Genomic DNA, 22,698 nt, shown 5'->3' on the forward strand with positions numbered 1-22,698 from the left:
TAACTGGTGATGCAAAATACTAAGGTGCTAAGAAAAATCCCATACAAACCACCGCAACTTGCATCTTAAAAGCATCACACCCTATTTCTCAATTGCATATGAGATAATTCACACTACGGAAACAAAAATTATAGCAGAGCCAATTGCATTTGCTCAGAACACCAGGGGTCCATGCCGGGTAAGGGGTCGGAGAGTGGAGCTGCGACCAGGAGGTACCAGATGTGTGAGCCAAGAGAAGCACCATTGCGAGGGGCATCATTTAAGGGCCCTGGAGCCACATCGGATCAGAGTCCTGACCAACTTGCCTGCCAGTCTTAACATGACTAAAACTTACTGGAACAGGCACAGTAAAGACCCTTGAACTGGTTCGGTGGGCAACAGATATGTGTTACACAAGGACTGAATAGGATGACAAATGTAGAGCAGCCAGCCGGAACACACACTAACTACACATGCTTTTCTTCCTCCTGTTAATAATAATTTCTGTTCCAGGACTACTTGAACACAGATGGGGAGCCAGGTCTCAACCAGAGGGAAAGAGATTGGTGAACAGAAAGGAAGTAAAAATAGTTCCACCCATCGGCTATGGTTTATTCTGCTCCTGGAATGGTTTTTCATCATAGTTGTAACCATTCGCCTGCCAAAATTTATCTTTTTAAAAGCAAGGAAAGGGCTCCAGTTCCACAGAATGTGCTCAGGAATCACAGAGATGGAACTGTTTCCTAGCAACTAACAGTACCATGCACACAGAAGATGCCCACTAAACAGCTGCTAAGGGAAAGAGGAAGCCAGAGGGAGGGCAGGTCACCTGCTTGCTTAGATGGTTGGGATCATGATCCTTTTAGAAGTTTTGCTTTTCCTTCTAGAGCATAGCAGTCACCAGCCCAAGCTCAAGCTCTGGAACAAAACTGCCTGGATTCAAACCCCAGCTCTGCCACTTATTAACTATGTGACTTCAGGCAAATCAATGAACACTTCTGTACTCCAGTTTTCCCGTCATGTATTGATAAAATGGGCATAAAATGGTGCTTACCTGAGAAGCACCTTATCTGCTGGGCACAGTGCTAGGTTATTACATTACATTACATTACATTATATAGTAACTCAAGCACCGAGACTAGCAATGCCACATGATAAGTGCTCTAGAAGAGTGTTAACTATTATTATTTTTATTTGTCACTGAACTAGCTACCTTATCACCACATTATCACATTCCGTCAATTCTTGCAACACGATGAATCAGGCCTCCACGTGTCACCCACCCCTCCTATTTATGACATCTTGCAAGGTTCCTGAGGAAACAGGCGGCAACCACGTCTGTCGGTTGATAACAACATTCAGCTCCACAAGCTCCTTTTTTAATTTTCTGTAGGAAAGGCAGAGAGGATGCCATTTCTCAGTGTTTCCACTGGGTCATGACAATGAACGGTCATAGCCATAGTCACTTATTAATACCAGCTGCTGGTCATTAGTTTTTACGGGGTATTGTCCTTTTAAAAATACCTATCTAATGAGAACTCATACAGATGACCACTCCAGTAAAATTCCTCCGTGCTTTTTCTTGAGCTAGATCCTACAACAGGGGTGAGAGAGGAGCCTGACTGAGAAAGAGGGGGTGAGAGTCCCGAGGAGCCTGACTGATTGGTTGAGGTAGGGAGAGAAAGAGGGGGTGAGAGTCCCGGGGCAGAATGCTGGGGAGAATGTTTATTTAAAGAAAGGTGATGTCTGCTCTCCAGCCCTGCAGACAGAAATGCCAAGTGCAGCGAGCCCTGTACCAGTCCAACCTGAGGGGAAGGGTGGCCTCCTAAATAATTCCTTCAACTGATATCACCTACCTAAGAGCCAAGAGCGGAATCACTTTCCAAGCGTCCAATCACTGACTGTCTCCAGGCAACTATCGGGTAAACTGCTTTTTTTAATCAGTCTTTAAAAAAAAAAAAAAATGTGCTTCCTGTCAGGGCAGCAACAGAGTCTATTTTCTCTGCCACGGCAGAGTCCAAGTGCCAATCAGACAATCATAGCTGGGCACAAGCTCACTGGGAAATCTCTCGGGCAGCGGGGAATATGGCTGTGAGGCCCTAATGGGGAGCAAAGTGAATAAATTTAAGAGGAGTGAGACGATCGCTAAGAACCCAGACCTTGGCCACAAGAGCTGTGGGGTTTATCAAAGTAGGTAGACCCCAAGCAACCATATATTCATTACAATGAAATATGACAATTTTCTAATAGAGGTGAATTCTAAATGTCCGGTGTGCACAGAAAAGGATTAGTGGGCTTAAAGGAATCAGCGAGTCTGCCTCAGAGGCAGTCATAGTTAAGCCCTGTCTGGAAGGATCTGTCCCTGGAGAAGTGGAGAAGGGGCACTCCAGGGTGCCCCTACCTCAACCACCATTCTCCCCTTTCTCCTGAGGAACAGAACCCAGATTATTACGTGGAAACATTACACCCTCCCCTGCAATCAGGAGCGGCTATGTTACTGAAATTCTGGGCAATAAAATGGAACCAGAAGTGTCAGGAAGACTTTTCTAAAAGACATCTTATAAGGAAAAGATGCACTCTTCATTTTCCCTTCCTCCCTCTTGCTTCCTGGAAAGGTGACGTGATGGTGAATCTCTAGCAGCCATGTTGGACCACGAGGAAGGGGATCTAGTGGTAAAAGACACCTAAGTCACAGAGTTTACAATTTCTGGGGCTCCCAGATGACACGTGACTTTATTAGTTTATAAAGCACCTTCTTTCAGAGGAATTTGGGAGACAAGTTCCCAAATCAAAGGACATCTGTGGGTCACGACCCGAAGTCTCACACAAAATTGCTCTGCTTACTCACTGAAAAGTAGGCAGGTTTCTTGCAGCCCCTTCTCACTTCAGAGTGGAATGCAGCGTCTACAGCCCCTATTCTGTGTTAAGAATTTTAATCCCAGAGTCCAAGCTTAAATGTAAATCCCGAAGTCCTCTCTGCCATTTCTCCTAGAAGAGGGTCTCTTGATTTATTGTGCCTTGGTCCTAAGTGGGATGTAGACCGTCATGGCAAACCCCACTCTAAGTGGCCGGCAAGAATAGTTGAGAATTTCTGACTCAGCTCCCTTCTCCGCCCCCTCCCTTACATACACACCTTCAGCACACCTGGAAAACTATAAGAGCATAAAAGCATGTGTTGTGTACACATAAGCTCTGATCTCAATAAATTAGCGTCAGTCTAATTCCCTTGCTCAGCACCCTTCACTGGTCTCCGCTTAAATATTACTTTCACTATGAGTCCTTGTCTGCCTAAAGTTCTTTTCTCTTAAGTCCCCCATTCTTTGTTGTCATAGCAATTATCCCAATTCGTTATCATGAATTTATTGTTTAAGCTCTACCTCACACACACCACAACTACACTGTGCATCTCCTGTGAGCAGGATTATGTTTATTTTGTTCGCCACCTGACCTTGGTTCTCAGCACTATGCCTGGTATATGGTTGGAGCTTAGTTAACACTTTTCAGGAAATGAATATTAAAATTTGTTTAAAACACTTTCACACATTAATGCTTATTTTCACCATTAATGCTTACTTTTAGTGTTTACACTGAAGTGAACTTATAAGTGAGTGACAGCCAAACATCCCAAATAATTATTTTCGTATCTTAAACCATTTGACTGAGCCTATCCTAGCCTTCATTCAGTTTCCCATTAGAATAAAATAATTGTTTGAATATCATTTTTTAAAATATTTCTTAGGAGAGGAAAAGAGAGCCGTCTACTCCACAATAAATAACTTCAATTCCTCACTTAGTGTCCCACTTGGTAAAAAATAAGGCTGAGGACTTTTTTATAACAGTACTGGGATGTAAAAATTTTAAAAAGCCCTTCTGCCCTTGACCTTTATAAAAAACAAAAACAAGTGTAAGTCTGTTCTTACATGGTCCCCTAATGGGCTATTTAGGAATAGAAGGGTGGGGCACATCCCTAACTTCTAAGGTTGACCAGGAGGCCGAGCTCCCTCCTACAATGGCTGTAACTGTCACAGTCAGAATGCAGAGCCGTGGAAACATGGAGCTTTCTCAGCCTAACCAATATTTTATCCTTAAGGTCCCAGCATAAATAAAAGGATACAGTTTTGCTGATAGTATAAGTTTAGTGAGGAAAGGTGGCAGCCAAGATATTCCTTAGGTGCATGTTTTATGACTACGTCACCTTGTTTTTTTCCCCTTATGCCAAAGTTAATTCCCTGAGATTCGATGGCCACCCCATCAGGGTTAGCTACATGAGGACATCTCTTTGGGATTATTGTTTTCAACACTGCAAATATGGAATTTTACCACAGCAGAGCTGAACTCCATGACATCATTCTTCTTTGCAAAGAGAGATATAACATCTCCCCATGTCCAGGCAGAAGTCTTTCCAATATTCCATCATTCTTTTTATAAGGACTATTTTTTTCCAAGGACTTTTTTTTTTTCCTGTATCTTCTAGTAACCCTCTAATTTAGGCTCTTTTTATATTTCTCAATCACTTCAAAATAAATTTCTGTTATCCTTTCCTTTCCTCACTTGACTGCACTGAAGTCCTCCTTTTTCCCACTCTACCCTCCCACCACACACACAAAAAGATCCTATCCGATACCTTTCCTTTGCTTCAAAAGTACACACACACACATCCTTGGGAACAAATGAGGGGAAATATTATACAATTGTATTGCACAGTTTTCTAAATCACAGAAGAGTGAACTGGGCTTCAAAAAACTTAAAAACTCTAGCTCCAATGAAAGTAGTTTAGTCAAAAATCCACTAATGTTAAAAAAAAAGTTTCACTATCGCTATTAAAGTAGAAAAAAAAAAATCAACCAGTGTTAAGCGATTCAGTCCTTAACCGTGAAAATAAAGGCCGAAATGACTAGGGTTAGGCTGGAATGTAGGTGACAGGGATGCTGACTACAGCCAAGATTCCCAGAAGTCACAGAGCTACTTTGTTTAGACCCTTCAGTTCTTCAGGATGGGACCGGGATACCTGCAGGAGAGGCCGCCAATCTCCTCTCTTGGAAGGACCTGCCTCTCGGCCGAACTCAACAACAAAACTGTTCCCAGGTGAGCTCCTGTCCAAACAGGAGAACTCTCAGGTAAGAGAGAAGGAGCTGTGGCAAAGGCCTCAGACAGATGTGCCGACAGCACTTAAACGCATCAGCATGGGGAAGAGACAGCCCTTTGCACCCCTAGCCTTTTGTGTTTTGGAGCACAAGACAGATCACACAGGTAGTAGGTCTTTACTCAAACTCTCTGGGGAAGGTAAAGTATGGAACTTTACCTGAACTACTCAACTTCTCCAACAGAAAATGCTAAAGCACACATGGACTATTATGCATTTATGCATCCCCATATGGAACAGCCATTGGAAGTAAAACTGTAACAAGAGAGCCGCAGTCCCTAATATCACAAACATAAAATATTCTAGAATATCTGTCCTCTTAAGTAATCGTATGTTAAGGAATCAGCAAGCTTTTTAAAAATTTTTTAAACTACTTACTTATTGGCCATTTGCCCTAAAAAAACTTCAGTGGAGTGCCTGGGAGCTGTAACAACAGGAGACAGAAACCGGAAGCTAGCAACTCTGAACTACAGACAATGCCATTGCCCAGTTCCGCCTTAGCAAAGTGAGGTGTGAAGGCAGCCAGCAAAGGCGCAGAGCCTGAGGGCCTTGGGAGCACCACCTACCTGGTGTCCCGCCCCTCCCCCACCCGATGTAAGGTCTGTCCCAGTGAGGACAGCCCCTCAGTCCTGGCAGCAGAAAGGTACAAACTGTGAAGAAAAACAAACTAGGGAGCCATAGCTTCTGAAATCCACATCATGACTCAGAAAAAAGGCAGGGGTGGGGAGAACCTCTGCACAGTCAGAGGGACAGAAAGCTCAGTCCTTACAGAAATTTTCACACATGGTCCTAAATGTAGGAAGCACTATAAGGGATATGATCCTGCAATCCCACTCCTGGATATATATCTGGAGAAAAACATAATTCGAAAAGACACATGCACGCCAATGTTCGTAGCAGCACTATTTACAATAGCCAAGACGTGGAAGCAAACTAAACATCCATTGACAGATGAATGGATAAAGAAGATGTGGTGCATATATACAATGGAATATTACTCAGCCATTAAAAAAGAAGGAAATAATGCCATTTGCAGTAACATGGATGGACCTAGAGATTATATACTAAGTGAAGTAAGTCAGAAAAAGACAAATATCATATGATATGGCTTATATGTGGAATCTAATAAAAGGATACAAATGAGCTTATTTACAAAACAGAAATAGACTCACAGACAGAAAACAAACTTATGGTTACCAAAAGGGAGGGGGGGGGGAAGAGGGATAAATTAGGAGTTTGGGATGAAAATGTACACACTACTATGTTTAAAATAGATAACCAACAAGGACCTACTGTATAGCACAGGGAACTATACTCAATATCTTGTAAAAACCTATAATGGAAGAGGATGTAAAAATATATATATATATATATATATATGTTTTTATATATATGTATAACTGAATCACTTTACTGTACACCTGAAACAAATACAACATTGTAAATCAACTATATTTCAAAAAAATAATAATTAAAAAAAAAAGATAACAAGGGCTTCCAAGTTAGACAGCCTGGGTTTCGAATCCTGACTCTAACCAGTACTTCCTGACTAGGTGACCCTGAGCAAGTGTCCTAATTCCTGGAAGCCACAATGTCTTCAGCTGTAAATTTTGGATATCTGGGTACATATATTTGTAGAAGTTAAGAAAGGATGCTTTCGATTAAAGTCCTAGTTTTGCCACTTACTTGTGACTTTGGGGAAGATATTTTCTCACCTGTAAATGGGGACAATAACAGTACTTACTTCTAAGGGATTAATGAGTTTTTCACCCTGTGCCTGACACATAGTAAGTACTCAATAAATATCAGCTATTATCACCATGAGTCCTGGTTCCATCACCATCCTTATCATTATCATGTTACCCCTAGCTATGACACTTTTAAGTTTCAGGATAGTCCTAAGCAGAAAGAGAAGTTTCCAGGCCAATTGCCAGGAGCTGCCTGGTCCCACCTAGCACCAACTTCCACTCACAGAATCACCGGCCAGATGTTCACATCATGGCTCCATTGTCATCCATCAATAGAGAGCCGGGGACCCAGAGATCCAGTTGCTGGGGAACACACACCCCACTCTACCGCCCTCTTGGTGGCCAGAGCTCAGTCTGCTCATTTGGAGCTTGCCTGATGCAAACTTGGTTTCCAGGGAGATGCTGGGACCAGAAGAGCCAGCCCCACCTCCCACTCCACTTCCCCTTTCCCCAAATCTGTGGGACCTCACTGTTCTCCTACCACGTGACAGCATTGTGTCATAGCAGCCCTTGTATACAAACAAGCCAGACTATTTAAATGTCACTGTGAGAATGATGCTGCCTGCTCTCATTTCCATATCTATTCAGACCACCACTCCTTTCTGGAGCTAGCCAGAAAAGTTTTTCTTCCTCTTCCCTAGCTCTCCATGCAGAGTAGAGAACCATATGCAAAGTTAAATCTTTGTTGTAGTAAAATGATGTAAGAGTCATCAAGTCCTGACAGAGAAGGAGAATTAGAATGACTATATAACTCATGGCATATGTTCATTCATCATTACATCGCAAATGTCGTATGTTCCTGGCCACCAAAAGCTACATTCTCTCAAAGGCTACAGATAAATTCTCCCAACTGCCAAACAATACAACAGCTTTCAGTCTTGGAGAGCTAAGGTACCCTCGGTGCTTTTAATCTTCAAAAGCAGGTCCCAGTTGAATAAGAAAACAATTCTATGTGAGCGGGGAGTGGGGGAGATGACCCAAAATGATGAACTGATCCCTCCCAGTACTAGTTCCCACTCATGTGAAATACGGATTAGGTCACAAATGAGATTATATGCAGCACCAAGCCCCACAGGCATGCTATGATTAAAGTTAAAGGAGTCCAGAAACGTCTCAAGTTGAGAAGTAAGGCTGAGTTGGGTTGAAATTTCCAACCCCTCCCTAAAGGCCTGGCAACTCGCTCCAAATCACAACTGAAACTGAGTTGAAGCAACATCTGTTTCTCCAGAAAGTGTTTGGCATTGCAGAGGAGAACTACAGATTAGAACAGATAAACACTCTTGTGGGTGGAGAAGCAAAGGGGATGGGGGAGACCAAGAAAATTAGAATCATCTACCTGCTAACATAGTCTTGTAACTCAATAACTACCATCACAGGGGGGCGGGGGGGGGGAGGGAAAGATGAAAAAGAAGAGAGGAAGGAGGAAGGAAAATAAATGGGGGACTTCTTCTTCTTCTACAGAGAGTTGACACAACGTCAATGAACAAAACACTGCTACACTGGAGTTGAATATTCAGACAACCACCATTTGTTTAACGATTTAATGTTGGATTGTGTGGAAGAAGAGAGGAATTGAGCATTCTGCTTGGAGTTTGGTTAACAAAGACCATGCGTTAAACTTAAATTGTCAACACGGTACTGAGGAATAATTTTCTAAACCTTATTGGACCATCAGGATCATCTTATCAGTTGGTAGTACTGGTTTTCCTCTGATGCCTAAATCTCTTTTAACTCAAGTCAGAATAACACACAACACCTACTTAACTTCTAGTCCAGGTATCTGGAGCTAATAAGGTAAGACAATAGAATTAGGTCAGGAGACAACTGAATTATATTTTTTACACTAAAAAACTCAGGGTTCTGAAGATTTTCTTCCAAAATCAGCTGCAGTTGTTATTAACAACAATAGAAACAACAACAATAATAGCAATAACAGTATTAATAAAGATAGCAGTGGTAATAGTAGCAGTAGTATAGTAGTAATGGTAGTAGTGATATTAATAGCAGTAGTAATATAATGGCAATAATAATAACGATCACTACTTAAGCGGCACTTCCTAAATGCTGCGTACTATTCTAAGCATCTTAAATGTATTAACTTATTTCATTCTCACAGCACCCCTTGGAGGTAGGTAAGCTACTATTAGTACCCCTGTTTTACAGATGCTTTGAACAATATCTCTTTGTTATTTTTGTTGTTGTTAACGACTAGCGCTAGCTTTCAAAGAAACTATTTAGAACCAAAAGGAGAGGAAACACAGCCTGTCCAATGTCACACAGCTAGAAGGCAATACACCTGGGATTCCAACCCAGGCTGCCCAGCCCCAAAGCCTGACCTCTAACCGCTGTGCTGCACTCACTGCCCCTCTGCTTTGGAAGGCCTTCTAGAAAAGGAATGTGGAAGGAAATTAGGCCCCTGCCTGCTGGTAGCCAGAGTTAATACGTGAAGTTTGCGTTTCCTTCAGGAGTCTCCCCAAAGCCACATTAAGACACGTAGCCTGCTCCGACGGCTATAAAAAGTCGCTGGAAGTGTTATGGAACTGTTCCCACCTGGCCTGTGACCTCCGTCAGGGCTTTCACCTTTGCCAGCCAAGGCAGAAGCTGGGGGTGGGGTGAGATGGGGGCATGGTTCCCAGGCCACCGTTTCCTGCCCAGTAACACAGCCCTCAAACAGCCAAGACTGCAGGCTGAGAGAAATTCCTCACTAACAAGTTATCTCCTGGAGCTTGTTCCCTGAGCCTTTATTAAGAATGAACAGTTTTCTCACCAATCCATGACTCAACGAAGACCAGGGACTGAAGAGGAGAGAAAAACTGCAAAGTTTGTTTATTAACCTGCTGCACCCAAGGGAACATTTTTCTGAAAGGGTGAAATTCCTGACTACTCAAAAGAAAAAGGAAGAAAAAAAAAAAGGCTGTGGGAAATTTAATCACCAACTGAACAAAAGTGAAAAACAAAGCCCTACCAATGAGGATGTTGCCGAAGACAACGGGGCCCCTAAAGGAGATGCAATTGTCTCGAGATAACAGTCCCCCTGGGAACTCGGCTCACACTAAGTACTACATTATTGCTATATTAGCCGAGGAATCTTTGTTCACTGGGCAACTGCGCGCAGAACCATCTGTTACTGCTCCTGGGTTCCCCCGGTTTGCAGACGCGGCATTTACATTTCAAGAGGAATCTCCGGGAAGGAAGAGGGAAGGTCTCTATCTCTCCCCGGAGCAAACACCTTTTTATACAGCCTGGGAGGGGAAGCTCTCCTTTCCATGAAACCCAACTCCGCGATTGAAAGGAGATAGGCCGCTTCAATAATGCACACGCACAGCGCCACGACTGCTTCGTCCTAAAGCCACGCACTGCCCGTTCCGGCTTTCACATTCTCGAATTGGTAGATCTGGTAAAGCACCCAGAACAATGCCCAACTGTCTATAGGGCCCAATGGGGCTCTGCTTTCTTAAGGAAGCCCTCCTTGTTTTTAAACCTGTGGAACCAGGACAAAAGCTGATATTCTGCACTGCATAATATTTAGCTTGAAATATACCATCACTTAAAAACAGACTGTGACCTGGGCTGAAGAAGATGTTTTAGATCGTAATCTAAGTGGGGGCTAGAGTACTATATACCTAGGTGAAAATTCATGGAGGTGTGCACTTGAGATGTGTGCACTTTCCTATGTGCAAATGATCCCATAATACATTTTTTTAAGTATAGTATGTATGCCCGTGTTACTCACAATTAAGGAAATGGGGACTACACCGCTTGCCTTCAAGAACCGTGGAGTGCTCTGCTCTTACACCCTCCCCTCATCACCATCCACATCCAAAATCTCTCCTGAGAATTTTAAAGTTCAAGAACATGAAAAACACAGCTCTCCAACTCTCAACCAAGCCAGTGACTACAAATGTTTCCTGTATGTCCTGTGAGCCCAAGTATGCAGCACAGAGAAAGCACCTGTCACAGCCCAAGCCGTGCCAGCCACATCTCACAAATAAAAAGCCAAGGTCTTTTTCTCATCTGCTCATTAGCCATCAAATTATGAGAGACACGACTGGGGCTTTTAGCAATAGAGCCTCGAGTTTATTCTTCTGTTTCTTTAACCCTATTTTTAAATAGATCTTTCTAAACTTTGCCTGACACTCTTGCTTGTATGAAGCAGGTTAACCCTGTAAGGTGCAGGCCTGTGGCTGGAGCACTAGAGCAGCATTAAGTGAGGGTGGTTTCTCCAGGCATGTCAGCAGATTTAAATCTGTACCATCGTAGCTCTGTTACCCCAGCAGCAACAAGGGTGTCACTAAGTGACAGTCTGAGTACTAAGAGGCTTCACCATTGCTGGATCATGACTTAGCGGTACATTTCTTCCTTTGAACTACCAGGGAGGGAGAGCTGCCTGTCCCTGAGGAAAAGAGGGTCAAATTCGCCTTCTACTAAGCCTCAAGAAAGGCCGCCAGCCGCAAAACAGAGGCTCACTGCACGGATCATAATGGGTCACCTTTCCCCGCTCGCACCCTCCTAGCGTCCTGACCCCCGCAGACACTTCATTTCGGGAGCGCAGGGCCACCAAGCTGCATCTACAGATAAACATCGAGAATCAGGATCGCCCAGCGAGCGCTTCCTGGACTGAGTCGAGAGCTCCAGTGATTTCCCTGGCCTGCCACCGAGTCATTTAAGAAGTGAAATATGCCAACGGGGCCGGGTACCCAGCACCTGGGAGCCCGTCCCACCGCCTCTGCGATGGAGTGGGAGCTGCCAATGGCTGGGCAACGTCTCTGCGGATGGCGCATTCTCAGGTGGGTCTTGCAGGCTCCCCGGCCCTCTGCGCTGTGCCAGCCTCACACCTGACCCGGTGCCAGGAATACAGCCAGAGGCTCCGGTGGGTATGCGCTTCCGTGGAGACACGCACAACTCCGCCCGGGAAGGGCGGGGAGGGGGAGCCAACGGCTGGAGGTAGGACTGGGGACAGGACCCCCGACATGCTGCGTCGGCAAGGACTCCAGGGGCTCGCGCATAACGAGGCTTTGCGGCGCTTCTGCTCGCACTGCGCTTCCTTTGGCAGCGCCTGGAAGCGGCAGGAGCTGAGATTTGCGCGGCTGACGGACAGGAAGGATGGAGGCTCAGGGGACCGCTTCCTGCCCCCCACACGCACAGCTAGACCGCAGTGTCCCCCCTTCGCGCCCACCCTCACCCGAGACGCCAGTGCCAAAGCGTCAGGGGGTCGCAGCTCGCTCGAGGCCCTGACGGGTGCCCCGGAGCAGCTGGCAAAAGAAAGTGGGGGGAGGCGAGGCTGGACCTGTCGTCAGTGTGTGTGCGGGTCGGTGGCTCCGGGCTGCCCCTGCAAAGCCCCCCCGCCAGCCGCGGGCACCTACCTCGATCCACTTCTGCGCCTCGGAGAACGCGGGCTCGGGGGGCGGCTCAGGCTGCAGGGGCTGAAGAGCTTCCAGACCGAGAGCGGCACAAGCCATTTGCGAAGCCCCGCGTCTACTCAAGCGCTGGGCCGCCGGGATGAGGACGGCCGCCGCCGCCGCCGCCGCCGCCGCAGGAGCGCGCTCCCCGCCCCTTCCCGCCCGCCCGCCCGCTCTCCTCCCCTGCCCGCCCCTCCCCCGCGCGGCGCAGGTCCCGGAGGAGAGCCGCGCTGCAGCCGAGGACGCCGCCGCAGCTGTTCCCAGCGCCGCCCGGCTCGGCCGCGCCGTGAGTCCCCGCGGGAGCGAGCGCGGAGGCGCCAGGAGCTCCCTCCCTCCCCACCTCCTCTGCCCGCTCCACCCACCCCCTCCGGGGCGGGGGTGTCAGCCACCAACTAAAAATAACCGAGAGTGAGCACTGGGTATCTCCCTCCCTGCCCACGACGCGACTGGGAGAGGGACTCGGGCAGCCGCCCCGCACGTCCCCGCGCCGCGCCGGCTGCGGAGGGGCAAGCGGGTCGGGCCGCACGTGGGAGACGCGCGGCGAGCCGGGCGCACGCGTCCCGGGGGAGCCCGCGCTGCCGCAGCCTAGCAGTGGCCGCCCGCATCTGCTGTCCCCCACTCACGGCCGCAGAAGTGGGGGGCAAGAGGCGCAGCCCTCTGACCCGATGCCAGGGATGTTCAGTCACCTGATCTTTTTGTAAGGAAAAAAAAAAAAAAGATAAACGACCCTTATAAACTTTTTTCTCTGCGGGCAAGCTACCTATGTCCCAGTGTGTTGATTTAACTCATCTTTATTGTGCACCTACTATGCGCTGGGACACAGAGATGAAAAAAGGGAAGGGAAGGGGAGGGAAGAACTGGAAGATCCAGCCCTCAAAATAATTACATTCTAGAGGGAATGGGGTAAAACAAAAGAAGATAATGGTGGAGAGTGATATATGCTAAGAAGATACGAGAGAAAAGATCGGCTATGACCTGGGAAGAGAGTATTGGCTAACTTCGGATTGCCTCTCCACCTTCACCTGGGAGGCTGGCCTGTGAGTCCAGTTTCTGGTGATGGGAGGGAGGCAGGAGGTCATTAGGATGGAGGAGAGGGAAGTGGGGGTATTTTTGCTGCCTCTTCTGCAAAAGGCTGGGGGATTGGCGGCACCACTCCGCCAAGGCTGCCACTCTGTCTGGGGCCTCTCCTTGGGTTCTCTGAAGGTTCCCGGTCTCCTCTTGTGCCACCCCACTTCCCCAGGCCCAGTGGGTGTAAAGCCTTCCCCATCCTATTCTGGTTTCTGGCCTGCCCACTCCCTGCTAATGGTCTCTTAATAAACTCTTCTCAGCCACCTTTATGTGAGCACGCCTGCTGTTTTGCCTGAGAGCCCAAATGATGATCAAGGAAGGTTTTCCTGACAAGATGATGTGATGAGGTGACATGAATGAGGAAGATGTTAATCATGCAAAAATCTGGAGAAACATTTCTAGATGGGTGCAAAGGCCTCGAGGTAGAAGCCTTTGGTAGGGTTCATGGAACCCACAGAAAGCCAGCGTTACTGGAGTGTGGTGAGCAAAGAATCAGATGGGAATGATAGCATGGGAGAGACAGGCGAGATGGGGGGTGCCAGACCACAGTGGGCAGGGCAAGAAGTCCATGGGTGCCTCAGCAGCAAAGTCTCTTTCCTGTTCAGAGTCCAAGTTTAGCCTTTGTCTAATTCTGCTGCTATAATGGGAGAATGGAACAAAAAGCAGGCCTGAAATTCCACTATTACTGGCTTTGGAGTCAGACAGGCTTTAGTTTATTTACTTTTAAAACACTTACATGGCACTTGAATTGTGCCAGGCACTGTTTTAAGTGCATTACAAATAATTGACTAACTCATTCCCTATTTCAACCCTGTAAGGTACACTATTACCATGCCTGTGAGAAAACCAGGGGACTGAGAGGGGTGTCACACAGCTGGTGAGCAGTGAAACCCTGATTCAAGCCCAGACAGCCTGGCGCCAGATCTGCTCTTAACCGCACACCAAGCTGTCTTACTAGTCCCAGTCCTGACTCTGCCACTTACAGTATGTGCCTCAGTTTCCTCATCTCAAATGAGGTTGAAATGGCAACATTTCAGCAAATCACTGTGAGGAACAAACAGGATCTCTGAATGTGAAAGGACCAAAACTGGGCCTGGCATTTAATTACTGCTCAGTACAAGCCAGCTGAGCTTCCCTTCCGTCCTGCCTTCCAGAAAGGACGAGAGGGAGAAGTTATAAAGAAGAGTGAAGAAGGCAAGCAGAGGAAAAGGGTTCGTAAAGTATAGTCAGAAGATGACCTTGTCTCCATGAAGAAACATGGTAAAGTAAAATAATTCACAAAATGATGCAGCACACGGACACGAGATGCCACTTTGGGCCGATTTCACTGCATGCAGTGACTAGGAGTAGGGGAAGCCTGCTGACCCAAATGACATATCTGCATCCATTTGAAAACGAGTATAAAAGTTAAATCCACCATATGTCTGAAGTATCTGCTATCAAAATTGGCATTCGTACTAAAGCATATTTTTTTCTTTCAGTACTTTTTCAGTGTTTTTTTTTTTTTTTTTTTTGCGGTACGTGGGCCTCTCACTGTTGGTGGCCTCTCCCTTTGCGGAGCACAGGCTCCGGACGCGCAGGCTCAGCGGCCATGGCTCACAGGCCCAACTGCTCCGTGGCATGTGGGATCCTCCCAGACTGGGGCACGAACCCGTGTCCCCTGCATCGGCAGGCGGACTATCAACCACTGCGCCACCAGGGAAGCCCCTTTTTAAGTGTTTTAAGGTTTACAATCACAAGGTGACATCTGCTTTGCCTGAACTCTGCTACCAATAACAAATTCACATGTTACCGAAGACCTAAAGACTTAAATCCATAATAGCGTTCAAACCTAGCGTCATTATCAATAATATTTACAAATCATTGTTAAGCACCTACTGTGTGTAAGAGATTGTACTAGCATCAGAAGAATCCACAAAGGGACACACAGAATTTTCATTTCCGTATAGTCTAGTTTTCATCTATAAAAGTAATGCCTGTTGGAAAAAATCTGAAAAATATAATGAAGAAAACTAATCCGGAAGAAACCCTACAAGTTCAGAGATCATCATCACTATTTGGGAGGTGTGAAACAACATTTTGATTAGGAAAAAAAGTATAAGACAATATATGGTAAATGCCAAATGAGGGATATAATGTATTCAAAGAGCATGGATTTTTTGGTAACAGACTTCTTAAGATATCATTCACATACCATACAATCCACCCGCTTAGACTGTATAGTTCAGTGTTTTTTAGTTTATTCAGAGTTGTGCAACCATCACCACATTAATTTTGGAACATTTAATCCCTCCAAAAAGGAAACCTCATACCCTGTAGCTGTTATCCCCCTAACCTCGCATGCCCCCAAGCCCTGGCAACCACTCATCTACTTTCTGTCTCTATAAATTTAAGTATTCTGGACATTTCATATAAATGAGATCATACAAGGTGTGGTCCTTTGTGTGTGGCTTCTCTCACTTGGCAGAATGTTTTCAAGGTTCATCCATGCTGCAGCATGTATCAGTACTTCGTTCCTTTTTATGGACAAATAACGTGCCACTGTATGGCTATACCATATTTTGTATATCATTCATCAGTTGATAGGGCCTTGGGTTGTTTCCACTTTTTGGTTATTATGAATAATGCTTCTCGAAACGTTCATGTACAAGTTTCTGTGTGGCCATATGTTTTGGTTTCTCTTGGGCATATGCCAAGAAGTAGAATTGCTGGGTTATTTGATAACTCTATGTTTAAATTTTTTGATAAACTACCAACCATTTTCCAAAGTACTGATAGCTACACCATCTTACATTCCTACCAGCAATGTAAAGGGTTTCCAATTTCTCCACCTCCTTGCTAACACTTGTCACTTTCCAACTTTTTGATTACAGATGTCCTAGAGGGTGTGAAGTGGTATCTCCTTGTGGTTTTAATTTGCATTTCTCTGATGACTAATGATGTTAAGCATCTCTTCGTGTACATAATAGCCATTTGGACGTCTTCTTGGGAGAAATGTCTATTCAGATTTTTGTCCATTTTTAAATTGTCGTTTCTCTTTTTACTATTGAGTTATGAATTCTTTATATATTCTAGGTAGGAGTCACTTATCAGATATATGATTTGCAAATATTTTCTCCATTCTGTGGGTTAACGTTTCACTTTCTTGAACCTGTCCTTTGAAACACAGAAGTTTTTAATTTTGACAAAGTCTAATCAATCTGTTTTTTTCTTTTGTTGTTTGTGCTTTTAGTGTCATATCTAAGGAGGCGTTGCCTAATCCAAGGTCGTGAAGATTTATGCCTGTGTTTTCTTCTAAGTTTTATAGTTGTCATTCTTACATTTAGATACTTAATCCGTATTTAGTTATTTTTGTAAAAGCATGGGTTTTGAGGTCAAACTTAGTGTGACAGTCTGGGTCTTTGAGAAACAGACACCAAGATGGAATTAAAGGTGCAAGGATTTTATTAGGGAAATGACCGTGAGAGAAAATGCTGGGAAAGCAATCAGAGCACAATGCAAGTCTGACCTGAGTGAAGAGAGGAAAAGGAAGATCAGGTAGAAACCTTGTTGTAGGCTGCCTTTCAGTCCAAGGAAGGTTCAGCGAGGCCATCAGAAGGTCCGTGAACCAAAGTCAGCTACCAGAAGAGTCCTGGGTCTCCTAGAAACAAGCCTGCCTTAGTATTCCTGCTGTATCCCTGCCGTATTTAGTAACTGGCTGGGGGCAGCCCAGTGGGAAATGCTGTTCAGTGCAAACATGGCAATGGATTTCAGAGCACAACTGCTGTGGCCCTTGGTCAGTTCAGCTCCCTGAAGGGCGCATTTCATAGATGCCACATGTTACATAAGTGAAAATGTTATTTAACCTCTCTGAGTCTCCGTTTTCTTGATTAAGCACCTGTTTCCTTGCCTGGGACTTAGAAATCAGGGGGTAATAATAGTTTTGATGATATTATTTATATTTAAATATATATCTATTAATATATAAAATGCAATAAATCAATTGGACAAAGACTAAATTTCATTGTGTGTAATACTTTGAAGAATTATGGTTGGTGGTAAATAAATGTACTAAACTTCTCATCTTCCAAGATCTGACATAAATGTCACCTTTTTGATGACTTCGCTAGCAACCATGTCAAAACTAGTCATCTCTTCTTCTGTGTTCCCATAAAGTAGTGATTCTCAACATAACAAAGTAGGTATGAGAATCTTTAGGAAGGGTTTTGAAAAATAGTCCAATTCATCATTGTTTGATTTTAAAGCCATTTAAAAATAACGTGAATAACAATTTTAATTTCCCAGACTATGACAGACTAACTTTCCTGTTATAAAACTCATATAAATGCCACACAAAATATTTTTTTTTAATTTTTTACATGAATAGCCAAACTCAAAAGAAATTCCCAGGAAGGCAAAATGGAGAAGAAACATAAAACTAGAGCAGTGAGCTTATGAACTGACCCTCAACTGCCCTGTAGAGAGACCTAGTGAACAGTGGCCGCTAGACTCAGAAACATAGGGCTAGGGTTTTAGTCCTAGAAGTCGAGGCCCTGGGCCTGTGCCACGTGAAGAAATGAAACTGAGCAGCAACACACACACACAAACACATACGTATGTGCAATACCCTCACAGAGAAAAAATAGACCAGAAAATATTCCACTACCACCACCACCACAGAAAGAGACAATAAGGAAGCTTCTTTTTCTTGACCTCATCTCTGGTTGGGAGGTGGGTGAACCTCCCCTGAGAATATGTGAACAAAGGCCTAATCCACTTTATGGACAACTTACACAAGATCTGTGGCCTCCCAAACTTAGAAATTAACTTAGAATTTGGTCTAGAACCTCTTAGGTACCTAGAAGAAGCAAATGTAAAATCCCTTTTGAAGACATGCCCTCCATCCAAGCCTCACAGGACCCTCCCCGCAGACAAACTGCTGAAAATAAGCTTACAATCCAAAAGTACAAAACGCATGCAAAAACCATGCAACCTAAACAAAATTCAAGAGACACAACAAAGAACTAATTAGACTCCCCAGAACAACTAGAAAGGTGTAGTCATAAATGTAAAACTCAAAGGATGTGTTACACTACAGGTTAGACACAGTGAAAAGAGAATTTGTGAACTAGAAGATGGACCTTTGGAAATTATATGGAATGAAGCCTAGGAAAATAGGAAAAAAATGTTTAAAAGGGGTTAAGAGAATATGAATATTCTATAAAACAGTTCCTAGGAATTATAGAAGGACAGAATGGAGAAAATGAGGAGAGGCAATATTTCAAAAGATAATGGCTAGAATCTCCTAGAATTAATGAAGTACGTGAACAATTAGATTCAAAAAGCATAATGAGTCCAGGATAAAGTATTATATTTATTATAAAAAGACATTATTTAATGATGATGGAAAACACTGAGATAGCAGCTTCTTTATATCTCTACAGCTCTACACATATAATACTGTCCTATGGTTAGATGTATAGTAGGAATCAGTTCTTTTCTTTGAGACTGGCACTGTCATGGCTTAGTACCAAGTGAGTGCTGAATGTATGAATGAATGATGATGGATAAATGTAATCTAGGACAAATAGTTTAAACCAATATGTCGTGAAGGTGAAATACACTTCTAACATGTTCTTTTTAAATTTTTCAATTGCATTTGTTTCACAAAATTTTAAGGAGATTTCATAAGAGAAATGCAAGTAAAAATTATACTGAACTAGCATTTCTGAACTATTGATTTTCTGGGTACTGAGTAACTCTCTAAAATCTGAAGAGTCAGATCATTCTTCTAAATGTCTAAAACTTTTCATTTCTTTCAAAGTTTCCTCCCTTCCATTTTCTTTCTCTAGGACTTCTGTTTGTTGGAGATGTTCCTCTTGGTGATCCTCTACGTCTCATCTTTTCTCTCATATTTTCCATCTCATTGTTTTTATGCTTGATGTTCTGAGTGACTTCTTTTTTCTGGTTTTCCCATTGAATTTTTAATTTTAGTAACTATAATTTTATCACTAAGAGTTTGCTTGTGTCAAGTGTTGCTTTCTCTTAGCAAAATATTCTTGTTTTGTGGATATATTAACATCTTAAACATGAATATATTAGAAATTAAAATTTTCTTCTGGGGTGATGAAAATGTTTTGCATCTTCATGGGTGGTTATACAGTTATATAACCAGAAGTCAATGAGCTATACATTATGATTTGTGCATTTTACTCTCTGTAAATTTTGCCTTAAAAATGACTTTGCTGTTACTGGAGGAATGAGAACAAAAGTAAATCTGGGTTCTACTGGGCCTGAGGCTTTTACAAATTACAAATATGAAATTAGGTTTGAAAGTAAATATTTCTTTAGAATGAAAAAAGAAATAAAACAAAACACAAATTTTAAGAAGCTTTCAAATACCACAACCATTACAGAATCCAGAAAAATAATAAAATTATTTTTGTTAATTGCCTGCCATATCTCTATAATGTTTTTTTGGGGGGAGGGTGCATCCTCTTTGATTACCTCTTCATATTACATTTTGTATAATCATTTTTCTATACAGAGAAGAGACAGAGAGAATATTCAGTCTTGTCTTTATCATGGTAAATTGACATTTGGTATTTTTGTTTTTTCACTGACATTTTCTTTTATTAGACTTAATATACTCATGAAAAAAATTTAAAACCACAATATACATTACAGTACAGAAAGGAAAAAGTAATGGATTAATATTTTTAGTAACATTACTATATTCTTTAACATGTGGAAAAAACACATGAAACATTGCTTCCAATAAGTAAACTCTGCAAAGTTGAGAGATTGATTTGCACTAAGAATATTAGCATTGAAGTAGTTCAAGTTGTTTCTTCAGTTTTACAATCACTGGACTATCTGTCACTGCTTATTCAGAAGTTACATGCAGGGTATGTATTACCACAGAGGTTAAAAACACATCTGTGTTTGAAGCAAACTGAAATTATTCTGAACCATTATGATGAACCTACTCTCAAAAAGACATGTGTGGCTGCATCAATGTGTGTCTTGAGGTTAACTGTATAACTGGGAGTTTATCAAACATAACTCCCATGTGGAATATAATGCTCATTAAAGGATGAGTAATTAAAAATGGACTAATTTAAACTTTACACAACCATTGTGTTATAAAATCTCAATAGTAAAGGTAGCCATTGCTTTGAACTTAGACCAACAGAAGACTTTGTGAGAGAGGATTTTTTTTATCACTAACAATGTTAAGTTACTGGAACATGGCAATATTAAAATCTGGATTTTTGTTGATGGTTCAGAAAGCCTCTTGCAACTGTACAGTTCAATGTTGAAACATGATATAAATTTTTAAGATTGTTACCAAATCTAGGAAAACTTCTATCAAGTTTTTTTATATGAGTTATAAGATTCCAGGCCTTTCAAGTTTCCTGTAATTCTCAGTTACTGTAATAGTGACCCATCTTAAATGCTCTTCCAATCAACAGTTCTCATTAACCATTTTGCTATTAACGTCCCTGTGGTAGTTATGTATTGAGTTTTATGTTTCCTTTGCCATCAGTATTTCGTGTTAATTCAGCCGGAAATTTAATCATAGGAATTCTGATAAATTCTGTATGACACAATTTTTGTTAAAAATGTACAGTGTGTTTATAATTATATACACTGCATTAGCAAGACTATTTCTGATTGGCTAGAACTTCCAATTTGACTAGAATTCATTGAGAACCAAATCCTCCATCTTTGGTTTTACAAGTCTGATGATGGAAAGAATTTTCCACAGACTAGCTCCTCGCTCCACTTCCATCTTGTTTCTCCGCCACACCCACATCCCAGGGTGCCAGGTACCACAGGACATGGTCATCCCTCCATCCCGTCTCTGACCCAGCACCTTTGTGTCATGGTGCTGAGTGAATGCGCATAGTGGGCAGTAGGAATATTACTACAACTTGTTCCTATGCCAGAACTACTGCCAGCCACACAAATATATCCCACTAAATCCATACTTAATGTATCCCCAACTCAACTGCTCCTTACCCAGACCCCCCAAAATACCTGCAGTCATTTCCTCACCACCCAACAGGAGGGGAATCGGATAGAGGGGAAGTCTGCGTGGAAAGGGACAGCAGTCTTAACCACTGCAGTTAAAATCTCTTTTACAAATGTTACAAAAATTTTACAAAAATATATGGCCATGTGAACATTCTGAAGGCTCACCCCAGGGTCTTGGAAAAGGCCAAAGTGAGGGAGGGGACACGAAGCTTAAACTTCCTTAACTTCCCTGTTAATCCACCTCTGGATGTGAGACAGACACAAGCGAGATGAACTCTCTTCAATCATTAATTCCAAAATGCATAGTGCTCTCCAGAGTCGCTTATTCCTCACATGTTAATTGAGTGTCTGGAAGTTCAGGCAAAATATATATTAATGATATCTTTTACTCCTAGAAGAAAACTACATTGACAGAAAAAAATCACATTTCTTTGAATGTCTGTTCTCTACAGGAAATGAAGATTGAAACAATGATTTCTGCTTGTCATTGTCTCACTTAGTAAAGAATATAGTTTTTGTGCTGGAGACCGCTAAAGCTTATTCATGATTTTCAGGTTTCAGCAATTAGATACTTGCACTGTCTTTCTCGTATCTGATACTTACAGATACTTTAACATATTTAAGCATGTACCTGAGTATCGTATCATTTATTTTCCTGTTATTAACTAAAGTTAAAGCACTTTAGGAGAGACTACTAAACATCTCTGTGGAAAATGGTAGAATAGTACAGTCCTTTCTAAAACTATCCTGATGGGGAGCCTGTTTCCTATTCAGTTCAAATGCCAGGCAGTATGGCTGCTTCCTCTGTTCCTATGGAAACCTCAGCCTTGCTGAAGTTCAAGTTAATTTCTTACCGCCATCTGCCTGTTGAGCTACAGGGCTTTCTTTAGCTAATATCGTGCAGAGGCCTGTTAGGAGAATGAAGTTTACTTAGGAACTCCCTGGGCTGTCCCAACAGGAGGTCAAGATTGAAAACAGATCCAGCTGAACCTCAGTGCAGAATTAGCTGAAGGATGAAAGGAGTTAAAATATACTGTGTGAGGTTTTTAAAAAAATGAACCCATATTTAATACCAATTGACTAGATGGGATATTAAAAAGAGTTCACACTACACTACATTGGACAAAGTTTGTGTAATGTTTTATCATCCCTTTAAACTCTAAAATTGCCACATTTCTATGTGCTTCTTGAAAATGTTAATGATATCTCAAATCAAAGGTCACAAGCTGGTGACCTGTGAATCAGCTCTGGCCTGCAGACACGGTTTTTGGCACACACAGTGTTTTAAAACAATGCTTGAACTAGTGGCCAACTTCCAGAAATTAGAAAACTTCATGAGAGA

General features: G+C 43.0%; 1 protein-coding gene across 6 annotated transcripts in view; it reads right to left on the bottom strand.

Moving 5' to 3' along the window:
* Positions 1–12,417, bottom strand: part of LIMCH1 (LIM and calponin homology domains 1) — a 341,447-nt gene extending 329,030 nt beyond the window's left edge. For 5 of the 6 annotated variants that reach the window (XM_033425525.2, XM_033425522.2, XM_004268318.3 and 2 more), the window contains exon 1: positions 12,234–12,417. In XM_033425525.2, coding sequence (XP_033281416.2) covers positions 12,234–12,329 — 96 coding nt within the window. In that variant the 5' untranslated portion in view covers positions 12,330–12,417. The remainder of the gene's footprint in view (positions 1–12,233) is intronic. The other variant, XM_033425520.2, reaches the window with a different exon arrangement.
* Between the last annotated feature and the right edge of the window lie 10,281 nt (positions 12,418–22,698).

This window comes from Orcinus orca, chromosome 4 (genome assembly GCF_937001465.1).
Source record: "Orcinus orca chromosome 4, mOrcOrc1.1, whole genome shotgun sequence".
Lineage (NCBI taxonomy): Eukaryota > Metazoa > Chordata > Mammalia > Artiodactyla > Delphinidae > Orcinus > Orcinus orca.